Source organism: Lissotriton helveticus, chromosome 11 (genome assembly GCF_964261635.1).
Source record: "Lissotriton helveticus chromosome 11, aLisHel1.1, whole genome shotgun sequence".
NCBI lineage: Eukaryota > Metazoa > Chordata > Amphibia > Caudata > Salamandridae > Lissotriton > Lissotriton helveticus.
The window spans coordinates 359,994,731-360,008,866 of NC_136072.1; the positions used below are offsets into that span (position 1 = coordinate 359,994,731).

Here is a 14,136-nt window from a genome sequence, read left to right on the forward strand (position 1 = left end):
CCTCCTTAACAACATGAATTCTCCTATTTGGAGACTGGCTTTATTCCCACTGGGGAAGAGATGATGAATTCTAATAAATTCGATGGACATGAGAACATAAGTGTATGATGAGAAGATTAGTATTGATATGAATTCTCCTATTTTGAGACTGGCTTTAATCCCACTGGGGAAGAGATGATGAACTTAAACAAATTTGATGGACATGAGAACATAAACTGTATGATGAGAATATTGGTTTAAAGACTGTCCATCATAGGATTAATTGAATCACGTGTAAAAGGACAGGTATTGAGAATTCAGGATGTAATGTATTTTCTGAGAAGAAAATCATGAACTAATGAAATGTAATAGGATAAATACATATATGAAGTCGTTTGGAAGGGGACCGACAAGGTTAATTTAAGTTCATAAAAACTTATTTAGTTACAATTAGTCCTATATGTAAATAAGTTAATGCCGGGTGCTTTTTCCACTTGGAATGAAAGATCACATTACAATTTTTGTAAAATGCAAAAATGTATTCTTGTCTATTTTCTTTGTGTATAGGGTGGTGTAGATGTGCCCTTCTTCATGCTTAATCATGAGATCCAAGAAATTCATTTCCGATTTGCTAGCATTCAGGGTAAACTGGGTATCCGGATTTCCTGTTCAGCCAAGTTACAAATGCTTTGAGCTGTTCTTCCTTTCCCCTCCAGAGCATGAACACATCGTCGATATATCGACGCCATATTTGTATGTGTCCATCGTACGTCTGTGGCATCATATATCTTGTGATGCCAGGGTCGAGAACACTGGTACCGGGCAATTTTAAAGTTCGCATTTACCGCGAGGTTATAATGCACTTAAGAGTATTTGATATGGCTGCATCACAGAACAACCCCGGAGAATACATTCCGAAGGCTGCAGAGGGGTCCTGCTCATGCATGGGCACCCTCTCACATAAAACCCAGCACACTGCATCCATGATAGATAAGGCCTGCCATAGGGTTGACTGATAGGTTTATATGTGCAATGATAAGGTAGATATAGTGAACCAATATCTAAGTAAGGGGTGGATGCACCACCTTAGACAGGTTGCAGTAGCAGACCTGTGGTGTCAATTTGAGTGGCTTCTCCAGGGTGGCATAATACATGCTGCAGCCCCAGGGAGGCCTCTGGGGTACCTATGCCCTGGGTGTATAGTATACCATATACTAGGGACCTATAAGGGTACCCCAGAACCCGATCTGGAGTGTACCTAAAGTACATGCAATCAGTTTATAAGAGAAAGCAGCTAGGCTGGGGGCTTGAATAGAAGGATCCCAGCCAGACTAAGTCGAAAACAGTGAAACATCAGCAAAAAGTGGGGGTAACTATAAGAAGCGGATCCTACTCTCCTACACTCCATCTTTCCCATTCCTCTCTTACTGAGTTTGTGGTGGTCAAAGGGGAGTCAGGGAACAATGATGGACTAGATAGATTTGCAGCGATTCCTTTCTAGAGTACCTTTAGAAGCGAGTAATTAAACACATGGAGAGGAGGACATGGGTCATATACTTGAGGTGACAACAATGAATAAAAAAGACTGGGATGATTGCATGGCACATGATGAAATTCTGACTTCACTCCTTACTAGAGAAAGGGTTCATGTGTTGCCTTTTTGCCTGTTTGTAACTAAATCAAACTGACCCCAGAATAAACTCTACCTACGGTACAGTCAAAGTATTTTTAACCCACTTGCACCTTCCCCACATACCCACACTCACCAGTGCGGTGTGCCTCTAAAAAGATTGCCTTCAAAAATGCCCTCTTGTGGGTCTGTGGGGGATTGCAGCGCCACCCCCACGAGGAGCATAACGCCCAATGATAAAGCATGACACCTTAACGGGTGTATGAGAGCACATCTGAGGATTTCCACTGTATTCAACCGTCATCCAGTGATTGAGACAAGCTGATTCCAACCATTACTGCACTCTATCTACACGTTACGCTGCCGACTTGGCTAGCATTAAATCATAGGAACAGTTACCCTTTAGTGATTCAGACGTATTACTTAGGACTACGGGTACTGCACCTCTTTTTCTAAAGTCCCTGTCCCTTTCTTTGTGTACTGCATAGAAGGACAGAAAACATTTAACAACATAAGTAACTCTTCAGATGACGCTTAAGTGACTATGTACCGGGCAAACAAAATGTTATTGCTGACTTCCTTTCTAGAGTACCTTTAGAAGCGAGTAATTAAACACATGGAAAGTAGGACATGGACCCTATCCTTGAGATGACAACAATGAATAAAAAGACTGGGATGTCTGCATGGTACATGATGAAATTCTGACTTCACTCAAAAGTTAAATAAGAGAGGGTTGACCGAGGCATAAACATGAATTGCGTATTAACTTACACAAATTTTGGGAGGTTAGGTTGGAGTAGTCTTTTTGGTGAGTATGTTTACAGGGGGGAGAAAATTGTACCTCCAAATGAGATGAGACGCAAAATAGTGGAATTGTCAAATGTTGGGCACGTAGGTCGTAGCCTCACGAAGAACTATGTGTGGGAGGAATATTGTTGGCCAGGTATGGATGCCAAGATGGATGGTATTGTCAAAGACTGCAGGAAATGCATCAATAGTGATAAAACGCATCAGGTTAGGAAAGCTCCTTTGTCTACAGTTTAGGTCCCTGTTGTCCCATGTTCCAAACTGCCCCTTGACATATTGGACCGCTCAACCTCAAAAGGTTAAATTAACGTTTTGTGTTAGTTCTCATCGATTAGCACTCACGATGGGTTGTCATGAGGTGTGTACACCAAATAGACACTAATTTTCTCGTCCACGTTCTTACAGATTCTTTCTATGAAGAAGACATACATGGTATTCTGGTAACAGACAATGGTGTACAATTCACATCTGATCTTATGAGGGAGTACCTTGCAAACTTTCAAATACAACATCTTAAAATGGCCTTCTATTGCCCCCGAGTGAATGGCATTGTTGAGAGGATGAACTGAGTGGTTAAAGAGTGTTTGCAAAGGGTGGAAGTGATGGGTGTGCCTGCCAAAGCTGTTTTGCAGGACATGATATGGGCCTACCGCACTGCACCTAACTGTGTCACAGGAGTTTCTCCTTTTGTCTCCCTAAAAGGAAGGAAACCTAAAATGAATCTGACAGCTGCATGGTTATGTAGGGACAGATCATGCACTGTGAATAGGACAGAAATAGCCAAAAGGATACATCAGCATCAGGAAAGGTACAAAATAAGATATGATAATACCAAGAGTGTCAAAAAATAGTTGTTCAGACAGGGAGATTGGGTTCGGATTGACCTTCTGAAGTCACGTAGGAAAAGTTATTCCAGGTTATAAGAACCGTTTAGGATAACTAGAGTGGAAAAGAATGTGGTCCAACTAGAGAATGGACAAATTGGTACTAGTGAAAACACCTGAAGATCTTCAAAGTGGATCCAATACTTCTAGTAAATCTTCTATTGATATAAATAATCTCCCTTGAAGGTCATCAATATGTTATGCTTGTCCAGCGTGGCATAAAGATTATGATTTTGAGTAATCCTTTAGCCTTATCTGCATATTGTACCTTGAAGTTCCAGGATCTGTTATATACACCATTCTGTATGCATATGTTTTCTCTGTTATGTTGCTCTTCTTCTTCCTTCTCCCAGCTTGGGGAGGTGTGTTGTAATCTCACTTGGTTGATTCCCCTGCCCTTTCTCCGCTTCCCTAACCTCTGATTAGAATGATCCTGAAGTTGGTGAACGAAGGTTCCACAGCTGACACCAGCGGACACAATAAAGACTAATCTTCATTAACGTCTTTTATTATACTGTTTGTATTACAATTATGAAATAATGACTTACATATCCACAGGGCTTTCTGTTTTAGGCTAGGGCTTCATAGCACTATAAAAACAGGTCAATTCTGCACTGTGCCAACTAGGATTAAATTATGGGATTTTCTGGTCTTACAGACATCTGCAAAGACCGCATTAACCAACTAAGGTCTCATAACTTAAAGGTGCATTCCCAATGATTAGTTTAATTTGTATGTATATTTTATTTAAGATATGTGCATATTTTATATGCTAAAGGTGAAAAACAACAAATAACGTATAGCTCTCGGAATCATAGTTGCCATATTTTCTTTATGCACTGTAACCACTGGATGTAAATGAAGACAGCCAGGAAATGTGACAAAGTCCCGGTGCTAGGACAACTTTATTTACAAGTATGTATTGAAGCACTGCCGCCCCTTCCAAACACAGCCACTAACCCCAGAGGGACGCATCCCAAGCTTTTAAGTCCTCTCCATTGAATAATGAACAATGGGAACAAATCCTGAGAAGATATTTTCAGGACACACATATGGTAAGGAGACATATAGAAGGCACCTCACATCACAGACTATACAAGATTGATAAAATGCACTAACATGCTGGAGGGAATGAGGGGAGTAGGGCAAGGTCAGACCCCTTTCAGGGGACCACGTGGCACGCAGGGCCTACTGGGACCAACCATGGTGGTTGAGGCCTTTTACTCCTGATATCCTGGGGCTCAACCTACTATGGATCCCGAGCTACTGGACCAAGTACCCCTTCTGCACTTGATTCTCAGTGGAAGCTGTGAACAAGCAGTCAAAGGGGTTTAGATATAGGTAAGTGAGCATGACTCATAACTCAAAGTGCACACAGTACGAACAATAAATTAATGTCCAGTCCAATACTTGCTTTTATAAGAAGTATGTTATTTCTAACTCTACACATTCAAAGGAATATTGACATCTAAGAGCAATGCTTCATATCCTTTGTCCACAACTAAATGCTTAATGGAACAAGGTAAATAGCTCTGAACTAGTTAGAGGCCCATCTGGGATGCACTTAGGAGCGCCTTCAAAGGAAATCTAACCAATATGCAGACAAAAAGGGAAAACAATTTCCTTCCTACTCTTAGCAGCAAATCAGGAGATGTTCACACTTTTGGGGGAAAAAGAAGCACCAGGCTTTAACTTCTGGTTACAATAATTGTGATTCCTGCTGGGGATGGAAAAGATGGCCAACATATATGAGAACAGAGATACAACATTTGGGAAACTAGAGATCAGTACTTGCATTCTTAGCCCAGGTTTGTCCCACCATAACCAGTCCTAAAAACGTGTAAGTTCTTAGATTAATGGATACTGAGGGAGCGGGAAGAATGGAGTCTAAGGAGAATAACCCCCAAGAAAATGCGGAGTACCAACTGCAACAAATGTAATGATGAAACAAGTGCAACAGGTCGACTGAGGTTCTTGGTTTTTGTTATCAGAATGGAATAAAAATGGAAATACCAATACATTAATTGAAACTAAAATAACGTGTGTTGGTGTCGATACCTGTTCACAGTTGTAAAAAACAATGATCCCTGCCAGGGATTTAGCAATATTTGTGATGGTGTACCCCACTATTGCATGTATTATTGATGCATTATAAAACGACATTAAAATTAATTTAACATAAATGATTTCTTTCTTTATAAAAAAAAAAAGGCTGGGCAGCTTGGAATGTATAGAAACGAGCAGAAAGGTTCTATCTTTTCTATAATTACCTAAGTAGTGCAAAAAAAACATGTTGCTATAAATATCTCCTTTCTGCTTGTCACAATACAGCTAGAAAAACAGAGAAGAAAAGAAACATTTAGTTTTGTTCCCTAAACAGTTGCTTTAATTATGCATGCTCCATGACCTGATCTGCCTTTCTCTTTGGTTACTGGAAGCAGGCATTGTCACGTCAGAACTCAACTTCAATAAATGTATTACAGCGGAGTTATGAATGCAGTTACTTTTATAACAGACGACAAGGTGCATCGCCTGTTGCCTATTATAAAGAAATTAGAGGCCGATTTTTTACAGGGATTACGGAATACCATGTATTACATAGAAATACAATAATATTGCATCAACGACACGGTCATGTAACTACACTGAAAGGAAAATATAATAGGTGAAAACCATAGTTGGGTTAAGTAGATGAGGTCATGGTAAAGAAAAGAGTAAAATACTTACCATGGCAATGTTGTGGCAGATGATGTACTGTATGCCGTAAAACTGTGGGCCGATATCAGTGACCTCGAAAGAGTGTCACGCACCTGTCACAGAAAAATAAAATTTAATGGTATAAAAGTGCGGAGGGAACAAACCCTGGATCCACGTAGACAGGGAATATATAGAGGGATTGTCAAAGAAAAAAACAATCTGCAAATAAACGGGTAGGATCTGCATACATACGGGGTAGGGGGCATTAAAGTGTTAATAAAGCATACATCCTGAATTTTAAATTCCATTCAATGAATTCAGATTTGAAAAAAAAGAAGCCTAAACTGGTAAAAAGGGTCAGAGGGCTAAATCCTAGACCCTTCAGGCACGAACACTGGGTTTGGTTAAATTCCATCCACCGTCACCTGTAGGCGTAAGGGGGGTTAGGCCTAAGCCATGGCTAAAGGCTAGGCCCTGAACTAACAATGGAGCTTGGGCAAAGTGTAGGGCCTGTTTGAAAACGGACTACCCCCAAAGTTATCCAAAGTGCCAAATGTACACTCATTAATTCCTACAGTACAGAATAGCATACTGTATAGTGAGGGGTTTAATATAGTACTTGATTTGGGGTTAAAAAGTTGCTGGTAGGTCTCCGATATCCTACCGCCATTTGGCAAAGACTTTTTTTTTAATTAAAATACTTTTTGCATCGTTGAAGATATGAATCAGTATGATAAACAAAGGAACAGCGTCGGCATAAACAGTGAGTTAATATTACATTCAAAGTCGAACAAGCATTGGCAGATCTGAAAAAGAGGAAGAAAAGAAAATAAGAAGAGAAAAGTAGTAAGGAAAAGTCTGCTACACTGCATTGCACCGGCTTACGTGTTCTCACAACGCCTTGTCTCTGTGCACGGTACCTGTGACATCTCTCCTCCAGTGTTAGGGGCTGATGGTTCCCCCTCGAATCCCAGCCGTCTGCCACTGCAAATTATTGGTTGCCCTCTAACACCCCTTTGCTGCTGCACTACCTACCCTCGTCTCAGCTGCTTAGCACCGTCACACACACCTGTAGGAGGGCCCTGGCCACTCTTACCACATCCTATGGTATCATTTCCCACTATTTGTCTGAATGACTGACACACTCTTCTGGACATTGAACATACGTGGCCTCAATGACCATCGCAAGGCCTGACTAGTACACGCACATCTTCTTCGGCTCAAGGTAGACATCTGTCTGCTCCAGGAGACCCACCTGCTCCCTGCATCCGCCTCTAGACTCCTCTCCCGGCACTGGGGAGAAACACACTCCTCTTTCTACTCCAACTTCTCTCGGGGGTATCTATCCTTATACGCAGAGGACTCCCCTGGCAGACCTCCCAGGTAATCACTGACCCCTCAGGCGCTTTGTCATCCTCCACGGCTCCCTCCAGGCCCAACCCCCGACGATTGCTGCGCTATATGGCCCCAACAATGATGACCCAGACTTCTTTGCGCAGGTATAGCACCACATTTAATACCTTGGCCCTGCTGCGTTCCTCGGGGGGGGGGGGGGCTCAATGTCACACTTTCCACTGTCCTGGACCGATCCGGCCCTCATGACCCTCACCCGCGTGCAGCGGCTCTCCTTAGTTCAATTCTTCATGAGAACTCCCTGTACGATGCTTGGCGTCACCTGCACCCCAAGACTCGCGAGGGCAACTGCGTCACTGGCACTCGCGGATGTTGGTCCCGCCTGGATTTCTGGATTACATCCCCAGATGTCTTGTTTATGCTCACCTCCATCAATCACATGACACACACTCTTTCAGACCACGCGCAGATTCAGCTTTGCCTCCGTCTTCCCCAGTCTCCTCGGCATTCTCCTGGCGGCTTCCCCCTAACATGCTGCGAGACTCTGTCTTCTGTGGCGAGATCCAATCCGCAATCACTAACTACTTCGAACTTAACGAGGGCTCTGTGGAATCTCCCTCTATGCTTTGGGAGGGTTTCAAAGTCGTAATTCGCGCAGAATGTATCTCCAAACAGTCCAGAGTCTTACGCTCCATTCGCAGCACCCTCGATAAACTGGAATCGGAAATTAAATCTTTGGATTCCTCCCATGCTCTCGATCCCAGCCCAGATACACTTGCTAGACTCAGCGGGAACACCACAGAATTCACTGAGGAGGCCAATAGAGAGCTCTCATTCCTAGGCAGCCAGGCCCGGGCATGCCACTTCAGCAAGGGCGTTCGCCCCGGTAAAACCCTGGCCAGTCTTCTTCGTCCACCCCACGCAGCATCCTACATTACAGCTCTTCAAGATGGTGGCCCAGCTCGTATCACCTCCCCTATTGAAATCCAGGCGTGTTTCACAGATTTTTACACGCAGTTATACACGGCGGGATCCACCCCCCGCGCAAGTCCTTCGATTAGTATTTTGATACCCTCCAGCTCCAATGGCTTGAAAACTATCATCGGGAATTCCTTGACGAGCCCTTTTCTAAAGAAGAAATACTTGCTGCCATCAATGCTATGCCTGGTGACAAGGCCACTAGTCTGGACAGCTTGCCCGTATCTTTTTACAAGACTTTTTGCCCGCTTTTCATACCGCACTTGGCCGCCATGTATAACGAATCATTCGAGGACGGTCAATTCCCACCTTAACTCCGCGAGGCTATGTTGACCCTTTTTCTCAAGCCCGATAAACCCCCAGAGCTACGGGATTCATATCGCCCCCTGTCCCTTATATTACGGACAACAAAATCTTCGCCAAACTGCTCACTTCACCCCTCCTCCTTCTCATGCCACAACTTGCCCTCCCGGATCAGTCCGTATTCATTCACGGCCGTGTGACCTCTCACAATCTACGGACTATTTTCTCCATCCTACACCAAATCAACCCGGAGCTCCCTGCGGTTACAGCCCCGCTTGATGCCAGCAAAGTCTTCGATACCCTAGAATGGCCTTTTCTTTTCTCCCTCCTTCCACGCTTCGGCTTCAGTCCGGTCTTCATACGCAAAATCTTACTACTGTACACCCTTCCCACTGCCCATCTCCAGATTAACGGCCAAGTATCTGATCCCATCCCCATCGGGCGTGGTGCCCGCTCTCACCTATGCTCTTCGCCATCATGATGGAACCACATGCAGCTAGACTTCGACAACACCACACCCAGAGGGGCATCGGTTTTGCAACCCGCTGCATCTTGGTCTCTATGAATGCGGATGACGTCACTTTATGTGTCCCAAACCCCCAGGAAAATCTCAGTCCTCTGGTGCAAGAGATCCTAAGGTTTGGGGGATACTCGGGCATACAGGTGAACAGGAACAAGTCAGTCCACTTCCCTCTCTCTGACGTCACCGCGCTCTTTACCCCGGACTACCCCTTCGTGTGGGCTTCCGGCCCCACCCGCTACTTAGGAGTATGGCTGAGCAGGGACGTTCACGAACTTTGGAGGGCTAATTTTGGGCACGCTGTGAACTGGCTTGAGTCCAAGATTCCTCAGTAGAGCCGGCTGCCTCTGTCGCTAGCCAGTCGGACAGCAACTGCCAAGATGGTAGTGCTCTCAAAGTTTTTATATTTATTCTTGAACATACCCGTTCCCCTCACTACCCACTTTTTTCGCAGGGTTCGCTCGTTGCTGACCTCTCTTATCTGGGAAGGCAAGCAGCCTAGGATTGCGTATGACACTCTTACCCTCCCAATGTCATGCGGAGCCCTTGGTGCCCCTGACTTTAAACTCTACGCCCTGTGTGCTCAGGCCATTTTTTTGCATTTTTGGCTCCATCCCACTCCTTTTCAGCCGCACGTGGCTGTGAAGGCGGATCTCGCTGGCTCAGGCCTCGTCCGGGGCGCTCAGCTGCCGCCCACTGTCCACCAGCTTCTCCGGGCCTCACTCTGACTCTCACCGCCCAGCAGCGACCGCCAGCAGCACGGGACCTCAGTGCCCGCCGATCCTTCGGGGGGCGCCGCTCAGCTAAGTCCACAGGGCGCTCGGGCCCAAAGCAATGCCCGGCGCCTCTCAACAGCGCCTCAGCAGCGGCGCAGGGCTCTTTGGCGGTCGCCGGACCCCGGGGTACCTTTCGCGCCTATCCCCTGCGCTGCCTCAGTCAGTCTGCGATCTCCGCCGCCACAGCTCCAATCTGAGATCTGCTGAGCTCTGGAGGAGAACTTACGGGAGAAATAGGGGTCTAAGGACGGAGTTCTAACAGATCACGTCCGCCCTGTTAGCCAGTTGGCCACGCCCCCTTTAAAACCACCATCAATAAGGGTCGATTAGACTGATGCAAGGTGCCCCTTAGAACCAGTGGGCATCATATTCCAGGATAACTTCTCACATGGACTGGTGCAAGGTGCCCACTATAACTACTGGACATCATATGCCAGGCCAACTTCTCACATTGGTGTGCAGCGGTGGGATTCAAGCTTGCTATTGCTTTACCAGATAATCTCTTTGAGCGACTAACTGAAAACCACTATAGGTACATATAAATCAAGTTTAGAATAAAGTAAGTTCTACTGAACTTAGAGTTGTGTGTCAAGGGTCTAGCACACCCTTTCTACAACTCAAGAGAGAGTTTAGTAGTCCCACTAAAGTACGTAGCTGCAGACACCACACCATACTAGTATGTCTTCAAGGGCTGAAGCCAGTGGCTCCAGATTAACTAAGTAATACCATGTCTCCTTTTCAGAATTGAGGGCATGTGTAAAGCTAGGAAATTGAATACTGGGAGACAGCCAGTTACTCAACGCCTCATAGAGGTATTGCTTTTAGATGATCTCAGAAAGACCCCAAGGTCTGATGAGACAGGCAGGTTGGGTGGGGCAGCAGAAGAGGACAGGCAAGGAGGTGAAAACATCCAAGACCTGGACCTTGATGCTGACCAGGAGGATCAGAATGATTCTACCCTGATTAACCAAGTTCTTCCTGTGGATGAAGAAGGGAACCCCAGTGGTCCCATATTCACCCCTCCAGGTGGAATTCACAGTGTACCTAGGAGGTCTATAACTCCCTTTGTGGAATCTAACCATTCTGGTTAATCTGTAGGGACCTCTGTCTCTCACAGGACCTCAGCCTCCTACATGAGAGAGTCCTCCACTGAGTGAAATAGCAGACTGCTTACCTTTGAGAATGAAAAAGTCAGAATCAGAAGTGCACAGTTGGCTTTAGACAGGGAAGCCCTGGAGCTCCAGAGAGCTTCTAAAAAGATGGGACTAGAGTCCCATGGTGGCAGCATCAGTGTCCTTAGAGGAGTTAGAGAACAGACTCATGACCATAGGAACCAGAACAAGATTGTCCCTCCCTACCAGAGTGGGGATGACATCCACAAATGGATAACTGCACTTGAGAGGGCCTGTAAACTACAGAGGGTCCCTCGGGAGCAGTGGGCAGCAATCTTGAGGCTCTCCTTTGCAGACAAAGGTAGAGACAAGCTCCTCACTGTAAGAGAAGAGGATGCTGATAATTACAAAGTCTTGAAGAGTGCTCTGATAGAGGGGTTTGGCTTAACCACTGATCAATACAGGATTAAGTTCAGAGATACCCAAAAGGCACAGACTCAAGACTGGGATGACTTTGTAGATTGTGCTACTAAGGCTCTGGAGGGCTGGTTACTTGGCAGTAAGATGTGTGATTTTAAAGGATTTTACAATTTAATTATGAGGGAGCAGATCCTTAATAATTGTCAAAATCAGCTGTTACATCAGTACCTGGTGGACTCTGACCTCTCCCCAAGAATTCTGTCAGAAGGCAGACAATGGGGTCAGAACCAGGGTGAGGTAGAAGTTTCAGAAACAAGGTGACTCCAAGAAGCAAGATTCTAAGAACTCTGACAAGGGTGGGGTAAAGACCAGAAGTCTTCCTAAGGTCTCCAAAAATCTGCCCCTGGTGGAGGCCCCAATCTAGCAAAGGAAAAAGCCAAAGGAAACCATGGTGCAAAATCTGTAAACAGAAAACCCACTGGGCTAGTGATTGTAATAAGTCCAAAGACTAATCTCCAGCCACCATTGCCCCTAAGGCAACTGTTCCGCCTAGTTCAGCTCCAAGTGGTGGTACTCAGAATAAGGGTGTAGTAGGGTTAACCCTGGGTTCTGAGATGGACTCGGGCCTAGTCAGAGTTCCAACTCAGGGTGTTCTGATCTGTGATGGAGGTATGGATATGCTCTCCTTTGTCAGGTCCAGTAATCTGCGCAAATAAGACAGCAGCCTTTGATAAATGTAAAAGAGGCTTTGGCATTCAGGGACACAGGGGCAAGTGTCACCATAGTGATACAAGATATTTTGGCTCCTGAGCAGATCATACTTGGTGAAATGTACCAAGTGACCAATGCTAGCAATGTCAGGACTGACCATTCCTTGGCAGTTGTTAATTTCTCCCGGGGAGGGGTAACTGTCCTTAAGAAGGTTGTAGTAAGTGAAGACCTCCCTTTTGAATGCTTGCTTGGCAAGGATTTAGAAACTTCAGCTTGGGCTGAAGTGGAGCTCAGGACCCATGCAGAAACGTTAGGAATCCCTACACGTTTGCTCTGACCGGGTCACAGGCCAAAATGTCTAAAACTGAATAGGCTCTAGATTCTGGAAGAATAGACCTGGTGCCTTCCAAGAGCAAGAGCAGTAGGGTTAAGTCAGTGCCTTTACCCCTGACTCAGAGTGCAGACCAGTCTCTTGAGGGAGATGATCTTAGTCCTGAAGAAGGAACTGTCCCAGATGAGCTTGAGCCTGATCAGGTTGAGTTCTTGAGGACAGGGGGCCTTTCCAGGGCAGATCTGAGACACAGCTGCTCCTCTCTTGAACCCCTCAGACAGCAGACTGCTGCTGAGGCTGCTGGGAATGCTAGTGGAAACCATAAGATATTTTGGGATGATGGACTCCTGTACTCAGAGAGTAGAGACCCCAAGCCTGGTGCAGCCAGGAGGTTGGTTATACTTTTGAAGTTCAGGGGCTTCCTATTAACACTAGCCCATGATATTCCCTTAGCAAGTCACCTGGGCCAAAACAAGACTTGGGACAGGATTGTCCCTCACTTTCATTGGCCCCATATGTCTGAAGACACCAAGGAGTTTTGTCGCTTCTGTGTCACCTGTCAAGACAGTGGTAAAGCAGGTGGTACAACAAAGGCCCCCCTGATACCACTACCTGTGGTGGGGGTTCCCTTTGAAAGAGTGGGGATTGACATAGTTGGTCCCATGGATCCTCAGACAGCCTCTGGGCACGAATTTATCCTGGTGGTGGTCGACCATGCCACTAGGTACCCAGAAGCCATTCCATAGGACCACCACAGCTCCTGTGGTGGCAAGAGCCCTCCTGGGAGTACTTTCCAGAATGGGGTTCCCTAAGGAGGTAGTATCAGACAGGGGTGCAAACTTTATGTCTAGTTACTTGACTGCTATGTGGAAGGCGTATGGAGTGAATTACAAATTCACCACACTCTATCACTCACAATGCAATGGTTTAGTTGAGAGATTCAACAAAACAAAGGGCATGATCAAGGGTCTCCCAGGAAAGCTTAGGCGCAGATGGGACATCCTATTGCCCTGCCTTCTATTTGCCTAAAGGGCGGTTCCTCAGAATGGGGTTGGTCACAGCCCTTTTGACTTCTGTTTGGACATCCTGTTAGGGGTCCATTGCGTCTAGTGAAGGAGGGGTGGGAGTTACCTCTCAAACCTCCCTAACAGGATATTGTGGATATTGTGGACTATGTACTTGGTCTCCACTCCAGGATGGCAGAGTATATGAAGAAGGCCACCAAAAACCTTGAGGCTAGCCAGGAATTGCAAAAGGCTTGGCATGAGCAAAAGGCTGTGCTGACTGTTTACCAGCCAGGGCAGAAAGTGTGGGTCTGGAGCCTGTGGCCCCAGCAGCCCTCCAGGACAAATGGAGTGGCCCCCATACAATTGTTGAACAGAAGGGAGAGGTTACATACTTGGTAGACCTTGGGAAGTCCCAGGAGCCCCACAGGGTGCTCCATGTCAACAGACTGAAACCATATCTTGACAGGGCAGACGTGGGCTTGCTCATGGCTACTGATGAGGGACAGGAGGGAGAGAGTGATCAACTCCCTGACCTGCTCTCACAGAACCCTGATGATGGGTCAGTGAATGGTGTAGCCTTGGCAGGCAGCCTCACTGCCCAGCAGCAAGTTGATTGCAGACAAGTGCT

At 45.9% G+C, this 14,136-nt stretch overlaps 1 protein-coding gene across 4 annotated transcripts in view; it reads right to left on the reverse strand.

Moving 5' to 3' along the window:
• The window catches only part of MTERF4 (mitochondrial transcription termination factor 4), a 221,688-nt gene that overhangs the window by 86,438 nt on the left and 121,114 nt on the right, over positions 1 to 14,136 (reverse strand). For 3 of the 4 annotated variants that reach the window (XM_078665784.1, XM_078665785.1, XM_078665786.1), the window contains one exon: positions 6,028 to 6,110. The exons of the other annotated variant lie outside the window; for it this stretch is intronic. In XM_078665784.1, the coding sequence (XP_078521910.1) occupies positions 6,028 to 6,030 (3 nt within the window). In that variant the 5' untranslated portion in view covers positions 6,031 to 6,110. The remainder of the gene's footprint in view (positions 1 to 6,027; positions 6,111 to 14,136) is intronic. 4 annotated transcript variants of the gene reach the window in all.